Source organism: Ovis canadensis, chromosome 26 (genome assembly GCF_042477335.2).
Source record: "Ovis canadensis isolate MfBH-ARS-UI-01 breed Bighorn chromosome 26, ARS-UI_OviCan_v2, whole genome shotgun sequence".
Taxonomy (NCBI): domain Eukaryota; kingdom Metazoa; phylum Chordata; class Mammalia; order Artiodactyla; family Bovidae; genus Ovis; species Ovis canadensis.
Window position 1 is genome coordinate 46486796 of NC_091270.1, and position 20957 is coordinate 46507752.

At 42.1% G+C, this 20957-nt stretch overlaps 1 protein-coding gene and 1 pseudogene across 1 annotated transcript in view; one reads left to right on the forward strand and one right to left on the reverse strand.

Moving 5' to 3' along the window:
* Window positions 1-20957, forward strand: part of UNC5D (unc-5 netrin receptor D) — a 647189-nt gene that overhangs the window by 409203 nt on the left and 217029 nt on the right. The window contains exon 4 of the mRNA XM_069572893.1: window positions 8802-8905. Within this exon, the coding sequence (XP_069428994.1) occupies window positions 8802-8905 (104 nt within the window). The remainder of the gene's footprint in view (window positions 1-8801; window positions 8906-20957) is intronic.
* Window positions 20707-20803, reverse strand: LOC138431179 (U6 spliceosomal RNA; annotated as a pseudogene).

The window sequence follows — 20957 nt, forward strand, 5'->3', positions numbered from 1 at the left end:
ATCAGGTTTTAGGCAGATGAGTTATTATCCAGGCTTTGTTGTTCTGTTATAGAACTTAGGCAGAGTAAATTTAGCATCCTTCTTTAGGGCCGTTGGATTTTCAGAACGGTAAATAAATGCTGGCTTCAGCTGAAAGTCATCAGCTGCATTAGCCCCTAACAAGGGTTGATATTGGCCATTCTGATAGAAGTGAGGTGGATTTGATTTTTGCATTTCTCTGGTTAGTGATGTTGAACACCTTGTCATGTACCCACTGGCCATTTGTACATCTTCTTTGGAAAAATGTCTGTTTGGGTCCTTTGCTCACTTTTTATTTGGATTGGATTATTTTGTTTTTACTATTGAGTTGAATGAGTTCCTTATATATTTTGGATATAATACCCTATCAAATATATAGTTTGAAAATATTTTCTCTCATTCCTCAGGTTGCCTTTCATGTTGATCGTTTCTTTTGCTGCACATAGTCTGTTAATTTTATATAGTCATTGTTGTTGCTTGTGATTTTGTTGTCATATACAAAAATGTTGTTAAGGAGTTTTTTTTTTTTTCCCCTTTGTTTTCCTATAGGAGTTTCACAGTTTCAGGTTTTTATGTATAAGTCTTTGATCCATTTCAAGTTAACTTGCGTGTGTGATATAAGGGAAGGGTTCTCTTGCACATTTCATTCTGTTTTATTTGCATATATCCAAATTTTCCTGCACCACTAGGGAAGAGACTGTCTTTTTCCCATTTGGTACATTTGTATCTCGTTTCAAATATTAGTTAGCCATATATATGAAGGTTTATTTCTGGACTCTCGATTCTATTTCATTCATCTATTTCCCTGCTTTTATACCCATACCATACTGTTCTGGTGACTGATGCTTTGTGGTGTAGTATGAAATCAGGAAATGTCATGCCTCCAGCTTTGTTCTTTTTTCTCAAGATTGTTTTGGCTCTTAAGTGTCTCTTGTAATTCCATGCTAAATTTAGAATTTCTTCTCTTTTCCCATGAAAATGACAGTGGGATTTTCATAGGGATTGCACTGAATCTAAGATGGCTTTGGAGAAAAGACATTTTAACAATGCTAACTCTTTATGAAAATTTTGGTTACTTCTGTTTATTTATTGTAAAATACTTGTAAAATTATTTTTTACAGTTTTAGAAATTTTGTTTAAAATTTCAACTATAATATACCTAGAACAGTGTTTCTTTTCCAAATTATTTTGCCTTGTATCCAGTGAGCTCTTTTGCAAACTTAAGTTTTTTCTCAACTCAGAGAAAACTGAATTTTATCATTATTAATTTAATTATCATTCATTTTCTTTACACTTACTGTCTCCTTCTGATCTATTGTATTTAAATTGTATTTCTCTAACTCAACATTTTTTTGTTGTTGTTTATTTCATCCTTTTTCTGGGAAACTCATTTATCATTTTGTCGTTTCCTCCTAGCTCATGTGTTCAACTTATGTTTATTGAACTAAGAACCTTTCCTATATCAGAAGGCTCTGGGACTATAAGAACAGAACACTGCTACTGCTAAATCACTTCAGTCGTGTCCGACTCTGTGCGACCCCAGAGACGGCAGCCCGCCAGGCTCCCCCGTCCCTGGGATTCTCCAGGCAAGAACACTGGAGTTGGTTGCCATTTCCTTCTCCAGTGCATGAAAGTGAAAAGTGAAAGTGAAGTCGCTCAGTCGTGTCCGACTCCTAGCGACCCCATGGACTGCAGCCCACCAGGCTTTTCCGTCCCTGGGATTTTCCAGGCAGGAGTACTGGAGTGGGGTGCCATCGAATATGTCAGACATAAAGCCCATACTCATTGAACTGATGATCGAGTGAGGAAAACAGAGATAGAATATGTAATTATTAGAGTTCTTCTGGAGAACATTTTTTTAACTAGGATCTGCTGGATACTAAGCTACTGCCCTCTCTAAAATGAATGGTTTGTATTTTGTGAAGCTAGGGCTAGGACTCCCTTGCCAGAACCTAGCTCCCTGAAGGTTTCACCAATAGGGGACGCCAGAGAAGACTGCAGAGTGAAAGAGGACGGGAAGGCTACTTCTCTCTGTTTATTTTCTATCTCTGTCAACATCATCCCAGCAGAATTTCTATACAGAAGTGTCAGCAGCTTCTTGGTTCCCAGTTAAAGTAATTCCAGATCCAGCTTTTTTATCTGCTGCACCCCATCCCTGCCTCTCCTCCAAGAGAAGCCAGCACCACCAGCCCTTCTTCCGAGGTCTAGGTCTTAAGTCCTGGGTCCCTCTTGCAAGCTCCTGAGGTGCCAGCATGCTGTGCCCTCTCCTTGGAGAGCAGAGCCCTCTCTAAGCTTCAAAGTTCTCTAACCTCAGTGTCTTCCTTTGGTTCCCTCACCCCCCATCCCTGGGATGGGAACAGCTCCTAGGAGTTCCCCTTTTGCCTATTTAGCCCTTCAATTTTTTTTTTTGAGATTATTGTTGGTAGCCTTTTATTTTTATTTTTTTTTAAGATAAAATATTTTAGTTTTTTATTTTTTAAAATTTTAAAATCTTTAATTCTTACATGCATTCCCAAACATGAACCCCCCTCCCACCACCCTCCCCATAACATCTTCCTGGGTCATCCCCATGCACCAGCCCCAAGCATGCTGCATCCTGCGTCAGACATAGACTGGCGATTCAATTCACATGATAGTATACATGTTAGAATGTCATTCTCCCAAATCATCCCACCCTCTCCCTCTCCCTCTGAGTCCAAAAGTCCGTTATACACATCTGTGTCTCTTTCCCTGTCTTGCATACAGGGTCGTCATTGCCATCTTCCTAAATTCCATATATATGTGTTAGTATACTGTATTGGTGTTTTTCTTTCTGGCTTACTTCACTCTGTATAATCGGCTCCAGTTTCATCCATCTCATCAGAACTGATTCAAATGAATTCTTTTTTACGGCTGAGTAATACTCCATTGTGTATATGTACCACAGCTTTCTTATCCATTCATCTGCTGATGGACATCTAGGTTGTTTCCATGTCCTGGCTATTATAAACAGTGCTGCGATGAACATTGGGGTACATGTGTCTCTTTCAATTCTGGTTTCCTCGGTGTGTATGCCCAGAAGTGGGATTGCTGGGTCATAAGGTAGTTCTATTTGCAATTTTTTAAGGAATCTCCACACTGTTCTCCATAGTGGCTGTACTAGTTTGCATTCCCACCAACAGTGTAGGAGGGTTCCCTTTTCTCCACACCCTCTCCAGCATTTATTGCTTGCAGATTTTTGGATGGCAGCCATTCTGACTGGTGTGGAGAAATATACCATGTTCATGGATTGGAAGAATCAATATAGTGAAAATGAGTATACTACCCAAAGCAATTTACAAATTCAATGCAATCCCTATCAAGCTACCAGGCACATTTTTCACAGAACTAGAACAAATAATTTCAAGATTTGTATGGAAATACAAAAAACCTCGAATAGCCAAAGCAATCTTGAGAAAGAAGAATGGAACTGGAGGAATCAACTTGCCTGACTTCAGGCTCTACTACAAAGCCACAGTCATCAAGACAGTATGGTACTGGCACAAAGACAGACATATAGATCAATGGAACAAAATAGAAAGCCCAGAGATAAATCCACACACATATGGACACCTTATCTTTGACAAAGGAGGCAAGAATATACAATGGAGTAAAGACAATCTCTTTAACAAGTGGTGCTGGGAAAACTGGTCAACCACTTGTAAAAGAATGAAACTAGATCACTTTCTAACACCGCACACAAAAATAAACTCAAAATGGATTAAAGATCTAAATGTAAGATCAGAAACTATAAAACTCCTAGAGGAGAACATAGGCAAAACACTCTCAGACATAAATCACAGCAGGATCCTCTATGATCCACCTCCCAGAATGCTGGAAATAAAAGCAAAAATAAACAAATGGGATCTAATTAAAATTAAAAGCTTCTGCACAACAAAGGAAAATATAAGCAAGGTAAAAAGACAGCCTTCGGAATGGGAGAAAATAATAGCAAATGAAGCAACTGACAAACAACTAATCTCAAAAATATACAAGCAACTTATGCAGCTCAACTCCAGAAAAATAAACGACCCAATCAAAAAATGCGCCAAAGAACTAAATAGACATTTCTCCAAAGAAGACATACGGATGGCTAACAAACACATGAAAAGATGCTCAACATCACTCATTATTAGAGAAATGCAAATCAAAACCACAATGAGGTAGCCCTTCAATTTTTATATTAATATTTTCTGTTAAAACAACTGTGTGCTTCCTGTTTCTTGCCTGGATCCTGCCAAATCTGTCTTCTGTTTTACTAGTTCGATTTTCAGCCATCTTCAGTGTGCTGTTTACTGTCTCCATGACATATATTTCTAATTCAGCAGTCTTGTTTTGTTTTTCATGCATAGTGGCAGTTTTCTTGATCTCAGATGTTATCCTATTTATAAATCCCTACTGTAGATTCTCAGTTACTATTTCCTTTTGATTTTAAATAACTTAAATTAGAAGTTCTCCAGAAATGCCTCTTGTTTCCAGTCTTAGAGGAAACCATTTCAGTTCTATGGTTTATCTCCTTCATTTGTAGTATAATTCTTTTTTACAAGCCTGGGGGTGCTTTTCCTACTGTTAGAACTGACACAGTTTTCTCTGCGAATCTTTCAAGCCTTGGAACTCACATAGGTGATCAAAGTATCTAGTTTGCCAGTTCAGAAGTTGTCAGGAATTCCCTGGTCGTCCAGTGGTTAGGACTCTACTTCTTTCACTGCCAGGAGCCTGGGTTCAGTCCCTGATCGGGAACTAAGATCCTGCAAGCTGCCTGGCAGGGTCAAGACAAATACAAAATCAAAAACAAACAAGCAAAAACCCTAAGCAAGTAAACAAACAGCAAAACTAGATTGAGTGACCTATGATGAGACTCATAGGTGGAGCTGAAATCATTTACCTCTATGTCTAAGAATTTATTTCTATAATTTTTGGTATATTTAGTAGCTCTCTGGAATCTGTCTGGTATGTTTGTCCTCTTTGGGAATGAAAAATACCAGAGTTCCCTGCCATCAGGGTTAGGCACAAGCCAGAACTCTGACACTTGGCTTTCTTACTTGGTGTGATACCTGGTGCATGATGGGCTGCCTTTGATGAGTTGGCGCCATGCCTGTGACACCACAGTTGTTGCCTGACCCTCTGTCTTCTGCCTTGATTCGTCCTGACTCTGCATTTAGAAGTGGATATATACTTCTTGTTGGAGAACTTCAGCAGTGATTACCAGTGTCAATTGGAAAGATCAGGACGTCGCGTGGGTCCTTTCTTCAATCTGATCCTGACTGTAAGAGATCAAAAAAGAAATTTCTCCCGGCTTCTTGCTTGTAGACAATACCCTTTCCTGTATGCCAGTGTCAACACAGGGTTTTCCTTCCTTTTTAATTTTTTTATTTTTTTAAGATTTATTTAACTGGCTGCTCCAGGTCTCTGTTGCAGCACGTGAAATCTTTCAGTTGTGGGACATGGGATCTAGTTCCCTGACCAGGGATTGAACCCGGGACCCCCTGCTTTGGGAGCACCGAGTCTTAGCCACTGGACCACCAGAGAAATCCTCAGGGTTTTCCTTTCTTTATATTTGCTTAGCTAGTTCCTTAAGCAGGTGGGAGTGTGGAGGAAAAACAACTTCTAGTTTCTTCTCATTCGCTGATGTGTGGAAATACCCAAAAACTCTGCATTTTGTTCCCATTTCCATTTCTAGTGAGCAAAGAAAGGAAATAGAAGACAAAATGGAAATAGTATAAGACAAAATAGAAATTCCCACTCTCTGTTTTCTGTGCTTCATTGGGTTGAATGCAGATTATTTGGTGTTGTGAAAACTGCAATCATTGTGTAGCAGCAATGGGTAAGACTTCCTTTTCGAAAACAAAGCAATCAAAGAAAAGGGAAAAGTACCAAACAAACCGAACAGAATTACGCACAAAAATACCACCGTTTCTTTCCATTAGCAAACCAACGTGTCATGTGAGAATCCCCCACGCTCTGCAACAGGCTCATTTCAATACAGAGTCGTCTCTCTTATCTGTGGTTTCAGTTACCCACAGTCAACCTTAGTCTGAAAATATTAAATGGAAAATTTCAGAAATAAACCATTCATAAGTTTTAAGTCACATGCTCTTCCGAGTAGCATGATGCAATCTCCTGCCATCCAGCTGCATCCTGCACAGGAAGTGAATCATCTCTTCGTCCAGTGTGTCCTGCGCGTTAATCTTAGTAGCCGTCTTGGTTATAGGATCAGCTGTCTTGGTATGACAGTACTTGTGTTTTAAAAGAAGTAACCCTTGTTTTAATTAATAATGGACCCGAAGCATAAGGATAGTGATGCTGGAAATTCAGGCATACCAAAGAAATGCTGAAAAATGCTTTCTTTAAGTGAAAAAGTGAAAGTTCTTAATAAGGACTTAGTAAGGGAAGAAAAATTATATGCTGAGCTTAAGATCTATGGTAAGCATGAATCTTCTTTCCATGAAATAATGAAGAAGGAAAAAGAAATCCTTGTTCGTTTTACTGTTTCCCCTCAAACTAAAAATGTTACAGCCACCACACTGAAGTGCTTAGTTAAGAAGGAAAAGTGCTAAATTTGTCCAGTAAGGTATGAACTGAAGATATTTTGAGAGAGACTATATTCATGGAATATTTATTACAGTATACTGTTATAATTGTTCTATTTTAGTCTTAGTATGTTGATCTCTTACTGTGTCTGCTTTATAAATTGAACTTTATCATAGGGATGTATGCATAGGAAAAAAAAAGATATATAGGATTTAGTACTGTCTGTGGTTTCAGGCACCCACTGGGTTCTTGGAATGTATCCTACATGAATAAGGGGCTTTACTATAGTCCTGATGAGTAAACTAGTCATAAGGAAAGTGGATTTTTTAAAAATTTATTTATTGATTTGTTTGGCTGCATCAGGCCTGAGTTGTGGCACATAGGATCTTCTTTGCATTCTGTGAGATCTTTTGTTTTGGTGTGCAGGCTCAGAAGTTGTAGCCCACCTGCTTAGTTATCCCATGGCATGTGGGATCTTAGTTCCCCAACTAGGGAGTGAACCCACATTCTCTGCATTGCAGCACAGATTCTAAGCCACTGGACCACCAGGGACGTTTCTGGAAAGGGGATTTTTGAGCAAAGGAGAATTTGTGGTCCAACTGTGCAGGAAATGTGAGATTTTTCATTCTGGGGTTTATTCACATCCCCATCCCTCATAGTTTTGTTATCAATTATATGAACTTCCTCAAACTTGGAATCAGAAATTCTGAATCATAAAGGCTGTGGCAATTTGCAGATCTGCTGTGGCAATTTACAGATCTCTAATAGAAGGAAGCTTGGCTTTACAATTTGGGAGGACAGCAGAGAAACGGGAACATAGATCCTGCCACCTGCCTACAGTGAGTCCTTGTAAGGACGCACATACACTTGGCTTCACATACACTCATGATGATCTCCAGACAGACAGCCCTGCTGAAAAAAGACATCAGTCGCCTCTGGGAAGGAAAACATTAAGAGTAAAATTCCAAAGAAAGTGAATACATGGATTGCTGGGCTTGTTATTCATGGCGTGTTTCTGACTTGCAAAAAGCAAGTTTAATGTATTTATACCATCTATACAGATGTAACTGATTCTGAAGCTCTGCTCTTTACACAGAACATATTTCATGTTAGTGTAAGCACTAAAGAAAATTAAATCAATAAATCCACAGCCTGTAATTTGAGATCCTCAGTTGAAGAAAAATACATTGTCTGGGAGGGAGGGGCAGGTCTTGAGGAAGGCTTGTCAAACTGTCTTCACTCCACTGTCCCAGGCTTTCAAATGACAGCAGAAATAAGCTTGTGAGGTTCAATTATCGAAGTGTTGTTATGACACCTCCAAAAGAAGTAGAGGCCAGCCCCGACTCTTGCTAATGAAGCATGTGCTTAAGTGGAAAGCCATGCAAATGATACTCTTTCTCTCTTTCTCAACTGTCCCCGTGTGTGTCCTTTCCCCTGAAAAAGATTTGCTGGTGAGTACTCACAGACTAATGTCTGGACACGTGGTAAATTCTTCCCCATCCCTGGCGTTGATATTCTCTGTGACCACTGGCAAGCCAATTAACCCCTCCAAGTGTCACCCTTCTACGTGCAAAAGGTTAATGGTGCAGCTTGTTTGCAAAGAGCCTGGAGTCTTCCATGAAAGGTACTACATGGATGCCCAGCGTTGTTGTTGGACTGGAGGGCGTTGTGATTTTTTAATTATATATTTGATTGGATAGGTTATAGATTTTGTTGTGGTTGAATGTTGCCTCTTCTCCCTGGTTACAAATAAAAGACTAATAGCTAATCACACTGTATTACCATCTTCTAGAGCTCCCTAGAGGGCGAAGTGAATGCAGAGGTTACAGATTAATAATGCATTCTTTAGTTAATAAAATCACGTGCACCTCAGATGCATAATAGCTGTGGATGGCAATTTATTAGACCAAGTGTTTTATCAGATGCTAAGTAGATAATGCTAGCAAAGACTCATGAAGTAATGAGTTTTTCTTTCCTGCTCTTCTAGTAAATCTTCTATCCATCATATCAGTAGAGAATATTAGGGATAGTTTGGTTAAGGCTTATTTGAAATGTGTTTGAATATTCAGGAAAAGGATTCTTAGATTCTGGAACTCCTGAAACCAGGGGTGTGTGTGTGTGTGTGTGTGTGTGCCTAGATTGTGACATTAAGCTCACTGTTTTATCATCTTTGGAGCAAATGTGGATCTTCCTGGCCCCAGAGCAAAGTGTCTTGTCTTTCCCATTCTTTGCAGATTTACGGAAAAACTTTGAGCAAGACCCGCAGGGAAGGGAGGTACCTATCGAAGGCATGATTGTGCTACACTGCCGGCCGCCTGAGGGAGTTCCTGCTGCGGAGGTAAGACCAGGCCAGTTCCCAAGACGGGGGACTGAGTCCTATGTGCTCACAGGAGACATAAGCCAGCCTGGCCAGGCCTTCTTGCTGCCTGGACCCAACCGCTAAAGATGGTGAAGCGACTGATGGGAATAAGCTGGAAGAGGAAATTGTCTCTCCTCTAATTTCTTAAGCTCTCACCAGCCAGTTTGGGTGGAAACTGTTGCGTGACCTTCCTCCTGGGGACCTCAGTGATGCCAGTGCCTGCTCTGTGGCCTCATCCGTCACCCGGGGCCCTCTGCTTTGTACATTGGTTTCTAGATCCATCTAACAGGCAAAGTCACATGAAAACAGTGTAGAAAGAAGGTGGTCAGGCTCCATTGCTGAGTTTCACGGGTGTTTGCACTTATCCTTCATTTGCTTACGAAACAGACAACCCTGGAGTGTTTGTTATGTTTTAGGCACTGCGCTGGCATGGGGGACACACAAAGTATTGGAGGTCACAAATCTCTGAACCATTATCTGTTGTTCACAGTGAGGCAGTAGGAATCCAGAGTAGTCATAGTTTTTGCTCCTTGCTGGTTTTCCAGAAGCTTCTATCATACACTTAGACTATAATTGTCATTAATAACACACTGTACTGGTCGGGATGGTGTTCTTTCAGTCACTGTTAAAAGAGGTTCTGATAGGCTCGTAATATGGGTATTAAGGTAATATTGTGGGGTCTATTCAGAAGTACAAAGATTGCTTGGTAAAGTCCTATTTTGGGGTTGGCCGAAAACGTCATTCGGGTTTTCCTGTATAAGCTGATGGAAAAGCCTGAACAAATGTTTTAGCCAACCCAAAACGTATGCAAACATAGGTCTGAGTCCAACAGTAGAGAGGCCAGCTGTGACTCTTCTCTGAGCAGCTAGGGGAAGGTCCTGAGAGTCCTGGTTTCTTCACTAAGAAGTAGAGATATTAAAACAATAGGAAACTTTGTTGCGCATTGCTGTGGGATTTTGCAATTGGAAGGACAGAAGAGTAAAAAGTACCAGGGGGGACCAAAAACAGACAGACTTGCTGATCCAGACAAGAAGCCTGCAGGGTGGATTCTATTCAAAGCTCCCAAACTTCCCTGAAATGAAGTAAACGGACTTGAAAATTAAAGTGAACTCTCCATGCGTAATGCGAAATGATGAGAAAGGAAAATGCTTATTTTTAGATTTGTATTTAATGTGAAGCAAACAGATATTTGATCTCCCTGGGCTGCCGCCTTGTTCTGTACAGATAGTGCCCTGGGTTTCCGAGGCGGGGAACAGGTGGCTGGGTGTTATGAGGCCGGGTGAATGTCGGTATCATTGAGGACACCCCATGTGTTCCTGGGGGACTCACTCAGGTACCAGCCATTTGCTATAATCGCACCATCTCTCATAACCAGGCTTTCTGGCAGGCCTGGGCTGGGTCACTGTGTCAACTCTGAAGCACCAGAGAGCAGTGAAGATGGGCAGAAGGTCATGGTTTTATTATCTGTTCTGTGGGAACCAAACATTCTCTAGATGTCTAAAAATCAATTTTTACACCTAGAAGAGAGTTTAGATATTTACTTGGCACGGCCTTTCCATTTTAGGGGCAAGAAAACTGAAACTCAGATCAATGACCCACCAAAGGTCTTACACCCATTTAAGTCATAACACTGTTCAATCTTCCCAAAGTTCCTCAGAACACTCAGAGAAAAGGCCACTTTCATGCCTTATGTGGTCCAGGATAATCAGGCCTGCTCTTACCTCTGACCTCATCTGTTGTTCAGTTTCCAGCCCTGCTGTAGCCACATTAGCCTCCTCACTCTTCAACAGCTGCACCAGCCATGCGCCTGCCTCCGGACCTTTGCACATGCTGACCCCTCTGCTGGAACACTGTTCCCCAGTTACTCCATTGTTTCTTCCCTTCCTTCAGGGCTTGCTCAGTGAGGCCTGTTCAGGGCACTCTGATGACAATGTTGGTTCCTTACCCTACATGTATACTTTCAAGCCTCTGTCTCTGCATTTATTTACTCCTTAGCTCTTAGCACAACCCTACTGTATTTATTCAACTTATTTTCTATTAGAATTTAAGCTCCACAAGGAGACTTTTGTTTGTTTGGCCATGCTACACAGAATGTGGGATCTTAGTTACCTGGCCATGTTAGCACAGAGTCTTAAAATCACTGGACCTCCATGGAAGTCCCATGTTTATGTTTGTATCGCTTTATCCTCAGAACAGAAAAGAGTGCTTCTCACATCCAGGTGTCCAATAAATATCTGTTGAATATGAATGAAAAGTAGTTCCCTGCCTTTATTCCTGAATATTGGAGGTAGTCCTGGGACTCAGCCAGACAAAACTGTGAAAGCCATTGGACTCTTGTTCTTGTCTTTTCTCCTGAGTGTTAGAAAATGGGTATACGTCCTTCTTCATTTAGTCTTTGAAGACACAATGAAAATAAAGAACAGAGAAGAGAAAGATAAGCAGTGTGTAACCTGGTAGGGTAAGAGCCAAAAGGGAAAGTGTGCCTTGATATATAAACGTGTCCATGAGTTTGTACACGTGCACACACACATTGAAGTGGCTTCCCAGAGAGCTCAGGGATTTAGGAATTATAAGGACTCCAAGGCTCTTTGGGGCCATGGTTGGGAGGGAAGATTCCTGCTGGAGGAAGAATTAGCCTCCAGGAAGCAAGCAGCATTCCTAGCTGGTCAACTGTTGGGTTGGCCAAAAGGTTCATTCAGATTGTCCATACCATTGTATGGAAAAACCCAAATGAATCTTTTGGCCAACTCAATCCTTGGGAAAGGCTGAACTTGGGTTGAATTTGGAATCAGCTCTTGAAACATCCCTCCACCTTTCTTGCCCCAACACTGTCCTTGAAAGGAAATGAGTTGTCCCTATTGGCTCCATTCCTTTTTCCATCTTTACGTCTCTTTTGTTTATTTGTTATTGGAGTATAGGGCTTCCCAGGAGGCTCAGTGGTAAAGATTCTGCCTGCCAATGCAGGAGATGCGGGTTTGATCTCTGGATAGGGAAGATCCCCTGAAAAAGAGAATGGCAACCCACTCCAGTATTGTTGTCTGGAGAATCCCATGGACAGAGGAGCCTGGCGGGCTATAGTCCATGGGGTTGCAAAGAGCAGGACATGACTGAGTGCACATAATAGTGGCTTTATGATGTTGTATTACTTTCTGCTGCTGCTGCTGCTAAGTCGCTTCAGTCGTGTCCGACTCCGTGTGACCCCACAGATGGCAGCCCACCAGGCTCCCCTGTCTCTGGGATTCTCCAGGCAAGAACACTGGAGTGGGTTGCCATGTCCTTCTCCAATGCGTGAAAGTGAAGTCGCTCAGTTGTGTCTGACTCTTCACGGTTCCATGGACTACAACCTACCAGGCTCCTCCACCCATGGGATTTTCCAGGCAAGAGTACTGGAGTGGGGTGCCATTGCCTTCTCCAGTATTACTTTCTGCTATATCACAAATACCTGTTGAGCTATATGGTAGCGCAGATGGTAAAGAATCTGCCTGCAATGCAGGAAACCTGGGTTTGATCCCTGGGTTGGAAAGATCCCCTGGAGAAGTACCTGGCAACCCACTCTAGTATTCTTGTCTAGCGAATTCCCACAAAGAGAGGAGCCTGGCAGACTACAGTCCATGGAGTCACAAAAAGTTGGACACAACTGGGCGACTAAGCACACGTGTGTGTGTGTGTATTTATATATATATATATATCCTCATTCTCTTGGGCCTCCCTCCTCTCCCGTCACTCCCCACCCCATTCTGATGTGATTTTCAGCTATAACCACAGGAGCAGAACCCTATGTGAAAAACTTCCAGTAGTCACACACCCTGATGGCAGTGAAAACAGTATTTGGGAGAGTTCTTGGCCAGGGGAAGAAGGAACACAATAAATACAGACTTCTCAGTAAGAAAGTATATTTTCTTTTCTGGTGCCTCCCCTCTTGCCAGATTTCTACACTGGTAGACATTTACTTCCTGGATTAGTTTCCTGGGGCTGCTGTGACAAATGACTACATACTGGGACTTAAAACCATCAAACTGAATTCTCGCATAGTTCTGGAGGCTAGAAGTCTGAAGTAGGGTGCAGGCAGGGTTAGTTTTCCTGGGGGCTCTGGAAAAATGAGCTTGTCTCTTAGATTCTGGTGGTTTCTGACAATCCTTGCTGCCCTTGGGGTGCAGATACATCACTACAGACTCTGCCTCCATCTTCATAGGGGTATTATTCTCTCCGTATCTTTTTTTATCACTTTCTTTTTTAATATTTATTTATTTGACTGTACAGAGTCTTAGATGCAGCATCAGGACCTCTAATCTTGGTGGTGGTGTGGGAGATCTTCTGGGATCTTCAGTTGTGTCATGCAAACCCTTAGGTGGGGCATGTGGAATCTAGTTCAACACTGAGGATCACACCCGGGCCCCCTGCGTTGGGAGCATGGAGTCTTAGCCACTGGACCACCAGGGAAGTCTCTCTCTCTATCTTGATATGTCTGAATTTTGGCTCCTACAAGAACATGAATCATTGGATGAGGGTCAGCCTCAATCCAGTAACGCCTTGTGTTAATCTTCTTGGTCACAGTACCTCTGCAATGACCCTATTTCCAAATAAGGTCACATGCACAGGTTATGTGTGGGCTTGAAATTTGGAAAGGGGGCCACTTTTGAACTCAGTTCACTTTCCACTTCCCCTTGACATATTAATAATCTTTTATTTTTAAGCACACAGACATCATTAGAAATAAATTTCAGAGCCAGGCTGGCTGAAAGAGGGCCATTTCAAGGAACAGCTGTGACTGTAGGATGGTTTAAAACAGAAATTCTGAGCTGAAGAGGGGAAGCTTTGTTTCCTACCTTTTGTATTATGGATGAATATGGAGAATGTTTCAGCTGCACTGTGGGTTAATGGCTGGTGTGGGGCCTTAACAAGCTTTTATAGCATCTTAAGGTGGGAAAGCATCTGGGTTCCAAACACGTGTTACTTTGAAATTTCACTTATTTATGAGATGGATACTACCTATGTCTGTGCACTGACACACTAGTTATCTCTACCAACATTTGTGTTTTTGTTGAAGGGCAGGTCGATCTAGAGGAGAAAGCTGTGAGAAAGACGGATACAGATAGGAAAAGAAGGTGAAAATGTTCATACCTTCTGTGGTCAGGGTCTCTTGGAGGGGGATGTCTACCAGTGCCTGTCATGGGGTCTTCAGATTGCAGAGTATTTTTGTGCTTACTGACCTCTTAGTCATGTGAGTATCCTAATGTTAATGACTCTTCAGAATGACAGTAACTGGAAACTGCTTGGAAATTGATCAGTTATGTAATCGTCACTGTGAAATATCATCAGTCAAAGTTACCTTCTCTGAGCAGGGATGTTCCACGTGCTCCACTGCACCCTGGTTCCCGTCCTGCCCACCTCCTGTGGGGTCCCAGAGGTCATCACTAGAAGGAGTTGTGACTGGTGGGGTCCAGTCACAACTGGTGACTGATCCAGTCAGAACTAGCTGATGTACCAGCTGGTTTTGTCCTGCAGTGGAATAGGAGGTCTCCTACTTGGCACATTGAAAGGAACCTTGGGAGCACGTCTTATTTTCACAAGACACCTCTGTCTTCTCTCTGTAAGATAGAACATACTTGGCATCTAACTCTATCTAGATGACCAGACAAGGTGCTTTGCATAAGAATAGAAAGAGTACCTCTGTGTGCCAGGCACTGTGTTAAGTAATCTTTTCTGTTTTTAATTTAATTTGCAGAAGATTGCAATGAGATGCTAGAAAGCTCTTGGTATTTTCATGTCCATCTTACAGAAACTTGTCCAAGCTTTCAGATCACGGAGTCAATCAAACTTAAAGGTTACACTTTTCCTCTCTTTGCTAGTTGGTGTTTCTTTTTAGTGAGATGATAGGATTGGTTAACTTCTGCAAAGCCTTTCTGGAAGCTTGGGACCCATAGACCAGTAATAACATATCTTCTTCTGCTGCTGCCTGACAGTCTGCCCTGAGAAATAGTTTTTTTCATTGAAATCTCTTCCAGCTGATATGCTAATCCAAAAGTTGTTGTAATTGCTGTGTTTCGTTGTTTGAAATAGATCATCTGGCGATAAAACTTACGAACACAGAGGGAATAGAGGCTCTGGGAGCAGGGCAGTCCTGGAGCCCCTATCCTCCCAGGGACCAGGAGCCTGGGTTAGATGTAATCATAGGAAACAGGAAGTACTGAATGTCTTCAGTTACAGAGAGGGTGCCTTGGAGGGGAAGGAGAAACTTGTCCAAGCTTTCAGATCACGGAGTCAATCAAACTTAAAGGTTACACTTTTCCTCTCTTTGCTAGTTGGTGTTTCTTTTTAGTGAGATGATAGGATTGGTTAACTTCTGCAAAGCCTTTCTGGAAGCTTGGGACCCATAGACCAGTAATAACATATCTTCTTCTGCTGCTGCCTGACAGTCTGCCCTGAGAAATAGTTTTTTTCATTGAAATCTCTTCCAGCTGATATGCTAATCCAAAAGTTGTTGTAATTGCTGTGTTTCGTTGTTTGAAATAGATCATCTAGCGATAAAACTTACGAACACAGAGGGAATAGAGGCTCTGGGAGCAGGGCAGTCCTGGAGCCCCTATCCTCCCAGGGACCAGGAGCCTGGGTTAGATGTAATCATAGGAAACAGGAAGTACTGAAAGTCTTCAGTTACAGAGAGGGTGCCTTGGAGGGGAAGGAAAGAGGGCATATGAAGAGGAGAGAATACAAGTAGTCTCCACCCTTATTACAACTTTCCCCACATTTGGCCATGACCCCAAAAGACATCATTGTCATAATGGGCCCCGGTTAGATCCTCATAAGTGGGTAATGATGTCTGTATCACCGGGTTCTCTCTCCTGGGATATAGTCGTGGAGTCTGGAAATGGTAGAGAACTGAAAATTCTTAGTGTGGCATAATGGAGGGAAAGTAACAATTTTGGAGTCAAACTGCAGTCCAGTCCTGACTAGCACCTCCTGATACTAGGACCTATGGCAAATACTGGCCACCTCAGAGGCCTCATCTGAAAACAGGAACAACACGTTTCCTGTTGCATTGCTTCAGCCTAAGAACAAAACCCAAGAATTTGCAAGGCATCTAGCACAGTTTCTAATACTAAATAAATAGTAGAGAGGATCGTGGCTTCAGTTCTTCCTTCTCATTTTCTTCTTTTTTAAAGCATTGTGAACTTTGCTTCTCAGAAGAAGATGTAGGGTTCCATTGCAATTGAGGATGCAGATTGAAATTGAAAACCTTTGCGGTTTGTAGCACACTTTCAGCCCCATGAAGAAGGATGCTGCTTGGACCACCCCTCCTTTCCCCAGGCAGCCCATGAGCTCTTCCTCCAAGCCTGTGCCTTTTTCTTGCCTTTCAAGTTCGTCAGAGGAGGAAGCACCAGAATGCTTCCTGTCCTCCTCTCTTGTTGTCTAATGCGTATAATCTCTTATGGGCTTCCCTGGTGGCTCAATGGTAAAGAATCTGCCTATGAATGCAGCAGATAAGGTTTCCATCCCTGGGTCAGGAAGACCCCTGGAGAAGGAAATGGCAGCGCACTCCAGTATTCTTGCCTGGGGAAACCCATCGGCAGAGGAGCCTGGCAGGCTGCAGTCCATGGAGTCACAAAAGAGTTGGACAGGACTTAGCATCTGAGCACACACGATCTAGTGCATGGAGGAAATAAATGGCTATTTTGGTTATTTACAGAAGCTGGTAACTATCCGAGGTTTTACCTTATCCCCTGGGGAGTCTTATGAATGGCATTCAGTTTAGTTCCATCACTCAGTCGTGTCTGACTCTGTGCGACCCCATGGACTGCAGCATGCGAGGCTTCCCTGTCCATCACAAACTCCCAGAGCTTACTCAAACTCGTGTCCATTGAGTCGGGGATTCCATCCAAGCATCTCATCCTCCGTCGTCCTCTTCTCCTCCCACCTTCAATCTTTCCCAGCATCAGGGTCTTTTCAGTGAGTCAGTTCTTTGCATCAGGTGGTCAAAGTATTGTACTTTCAGCTTCAGCATCAGTTCTTTCAATGAATATTCAGGACTGATTTCCTTTAGGATGGACTGGTTGGATCTCCTTGCAGTCCAGGGGACTCTTAAGAGTCATCTGCAACACCACAGTTCAAAAAGCATCAGTTCTTCAGCACTCAGCTTTCTTTATTGTCCAATTCTCACATCCATACATGACTACTGCAAAAACCACAGCCTTGACTAGATGGACCTTTGTTGGCAAAGTAACGTCTCTGCTTCTTAATAAGCTCTCTAGGTTAGTCAGCTTTTCTTCCAAGGAGCAAGCGTCTTTTAATTTCATGGCTGCAGTCACCATCTGCCGTGATTTTGGAGCCCCCCAAAATAAATTCTCTCATTGTTCCTATTGTTTCCCCATCTATTTGCCATTAAGTGATGGGACTGGATGCCATGATCTTCATTTTCTGGATGTTGAGTTTCAAGCCAACTTATTCACTCTCCTCTTCCACTTTCATCAAGAGGCTGTTTAGTTCTTTGCTTTTTGGTAAGTGTGGCGTCATCCACGTATCTGTGTATCTGAGAAATATTGATATGTCTCCGGGCAATCTTGATTCCAGCTTGTGGCTTATCCAGCCCGGCATTTCGCATGATGTACTCTGAATATAAGTTAAATAAGCAGAATTACAATATACAGCCTTGACATACCCCCTTCCCAATCTGGAACCAGTCTGTTGTTCCATGTCCGGTTCTAATTGTTGCTTCTTTATCTGGATACAGATTTCTCAGGAGGCATGTCAGGTGGTCAGATAGTCCCATCTCTTTTAAGAATTTTCCAGTTTGTTGTGATTCACACAGTCAAAGGCTTTGGCATAGTCAATAAAGCAGAAGTAGAAGTAGATGTCTGAAACTCTCTTGCTTTTCAATGATCCAAGGGATGTTGGCAATCTGATCTCTGGTTCCTTTGCCTTTTGTAAATCCAACTTGAACATCTGGAATTTCATAGTTCACGTACTGTTGAAGCCTGGCTTGGAGAATTTTGAGCATTACTAGCGTGTGAGATGACTGCATTTGTGGGGTAGTTTGAGCATTCTTTGGCATTGCCTTTCTTTGGGACTGGAATGAAAACGGACCTTTTCCAGTCCTGTGGCCACTGCTGAGTTTTCCAAATTTGCTGGCATATTGAGTGCAGCACTTTCACAGCATCATCTTTCAGAATTTGAAATAGCTCCACTGGAATTCCATCACCTCCACTAGCTTTGTTCATAGTGATGTTTCCTAAGGCCCACTTGACTTCACATTCCAGGATGTCTGGCTCTAGGTGAGTGATCACACCATTGTGGCTATCTGGGTCATGATGATCTTTTTTATATAATTCTTCTGTGTATTGTTGCTACCTCTTCTTAATATCTTATGCTTCTGTTAGGTCCATACCATTTCTGTCCTTTATTGCACCTGTCCTTACATGAAATATTCCCTTGGTATGTCTAATTTTCTTGAAGAGATCTCTAGTCTTTCCTATTCTGTTGTTTTCCTCTCTTTCTTTCCCCTGATCACTAAGAAGACTTTCTCATCTCGCTAGCTATCCTTTGGAATTCTGCATTCAGATGGGTATATCTTTCCTTTTCTCCTTTGCCCTTAGCTTCTCTTCTTTTCTCAGCTTTTTGTGAGGCCTCCTGAGGCAACCATTTTGCCTTTTTGCATTTCTTTTTCTTGGGATGGTCTTGATCACTGCCTCCTGTACAGTGTCACAAACCTCTGTCATAGTTCTTCAGACACTCTGTCTATCAGATCTAATCCCTTGAATCTATTTGTCACTTCCACTGTATAATCAGAAGGGATTTGATTTACCCTTCTGAATAAACCATTGATAAATCACTGAATGGTCTAGTGGTTTTCCCTGCTTTCTTTAAGTCTGAATTTGGCAATAAGGAGTTCATGATCTGAGCCACAGTCAGCTCCTAGTCTTGTTTTTGCTAACTGTATAGAGCTTCTCTATCTTTGACTGCAAAGAATATAATCAATCTGATTTTGATATTGACCATCTGGTGATGTCCATGTGTAGAGTTTTTTCTTGTTTTGTTGGAAGAGGGTATTTACTATGACCAGTGTGTTCTCTTGGCAAAATTCTGTTAGCCTTTGCCCTGCTTCATTTTGTACTCCAAGGCCAAGTCAATTTGCCTGTTACTCTATGTATCTCTTGATTTCTTACTTTTGCATTCCAGTCCCCTATAATGAAAAGGGACATCTTTTTTGGATGTTAGTTCTTGAAGGTCTTCATAGAAGCATTCAACTTCAGCACTATTGGTTGGGGAACTATGAAACTATGAGCCATGCCTTGTGGGGCCACCCAAGATGGACAGGTCATGGCGTAGTGTTCTGACAACATGGTCCACTGGAGAAGGAAATGGCAAACCACTTCAGTATTCTTGCCTTGAGAACCTCATGAACCGTATGAAAAGGCAAAAATATAGGACACTGAAAGATAACCTTCCCAGGTTGGTAGGTGCCCAGTATGCTACTGGAGAGCAGTGGAGAAAAAACTCCAGAAAGAATGAACAGACAGAGCCAAAGCAAAAACCACACACAGTTGTGGATGCGATTGGTGACGGTAGTAAAGTCTGATGCTGTAAAGAACAACATTGCATAGAAACCGGGAATGTCAGGTCCATGAATCAAGTTAAATTGGAAGTGGTCAAACAGGAGATGGCAAGAGTGAACATCAACATTTTAGGAACCAGTGAACTAAAATGGATGGAAATGGGTGAATTTAACTCAGATGGCCATTTTATCTACTACTGTGGGTAAGAATCCCTTAGAAGAAATGGAGTTGCCCTCATAGTCAACAAAAGAGTCTGAAATGCAATACTTGGATGCGTTCTCAAAAATGACAGAGTGATCTCTGTTCGTTTCCGAGACAAACCATTCAGTCTCACAGTAATCCAAGTCTGTGCCCCAACCAGTAATGAATGGCATTATTGTTACTAAAAACACTTGGGTATATAAACTTTTTTTATCACCCAAAGTCCATAGTTTACATTAGGGTTCATTCTTAGTGTTTTATATTCTGTGGGTTTGGACAAATTAATAATGAGACACATCCATCATTGGGCTTCCCAGATGGTGCTAGTGGTAAAGAACCCACTCGACAATGCAAAAGACAGGAGACGCGGGCTGGATCGCTGGGTCAGGCAGATCCTCTGGAGGAGGGCATGCCAACTCCCTCCGGTATGCTTGCTGGGAGAATTCCTGTGGACAGAGGATTCTGGCAGGTGCAGTGCATAGGGTCACAAAGGGCTGGACAGGACTGAAGCGAGTTAGCACACATGTATGCGTGTATTCACCGTTATCGTATCATACAGAGTCTTTTCTCTGCCCTAAAAATCGTCTGTGCTCTGTCGGTTCATCCCTCCCTCCCCACAATGTCTGGAAACCTCTGATTTTTTTTTTAAACTGTCTACATGGCTTTTCCTTTTCCGAATGTCATATAGTTGAAACCATATAGCATGTAGCCTTTTCAGATTGGTGCCTTTCACTTAGTAATATGTGTTTGAGCTTCCTCCATGTCTTTTCATGACTTAATAGCTTATTGCTTTTGTAGCATTGGATAATATTCCATTGTTTGAATGAACCCGGTTTATTTATTCATTCACCTACTGAAGGACATCAAGGTTGCTTCCAAGATTTGGTAATTCTGAATAAAGCTGATATAAATATCCACGTTTGGGTTTGTGTGGCTGTAAATTTTTAGCTTATTTGAGTAAATATCAAGGAGTACTGTTGCTGGATCATGTGCTAAGAGTGTGTTTAGTTTTGTAGGAAGCTTCCAAACAAAAATATGTAATGCTTCGTGAATTTTTGCATCACTGTTGCACAGGGCCATGCTAATCTTCTCTAAATCATTCCACATTTAGTATGTATGCATGCATGCTAAGTCCCTTCAGTCGTGTCTGATGTTTTGCAGCGCTCTAGACTGTTGCCTGCCAGACTTCTCTGTCCATGGGGATTCCCCAGGCAAGAATCCTGAAGTGGGTTGTCGTGCCCTCCTTCAGGGGATTTGCCTGATACAGGGATCGAACCCGC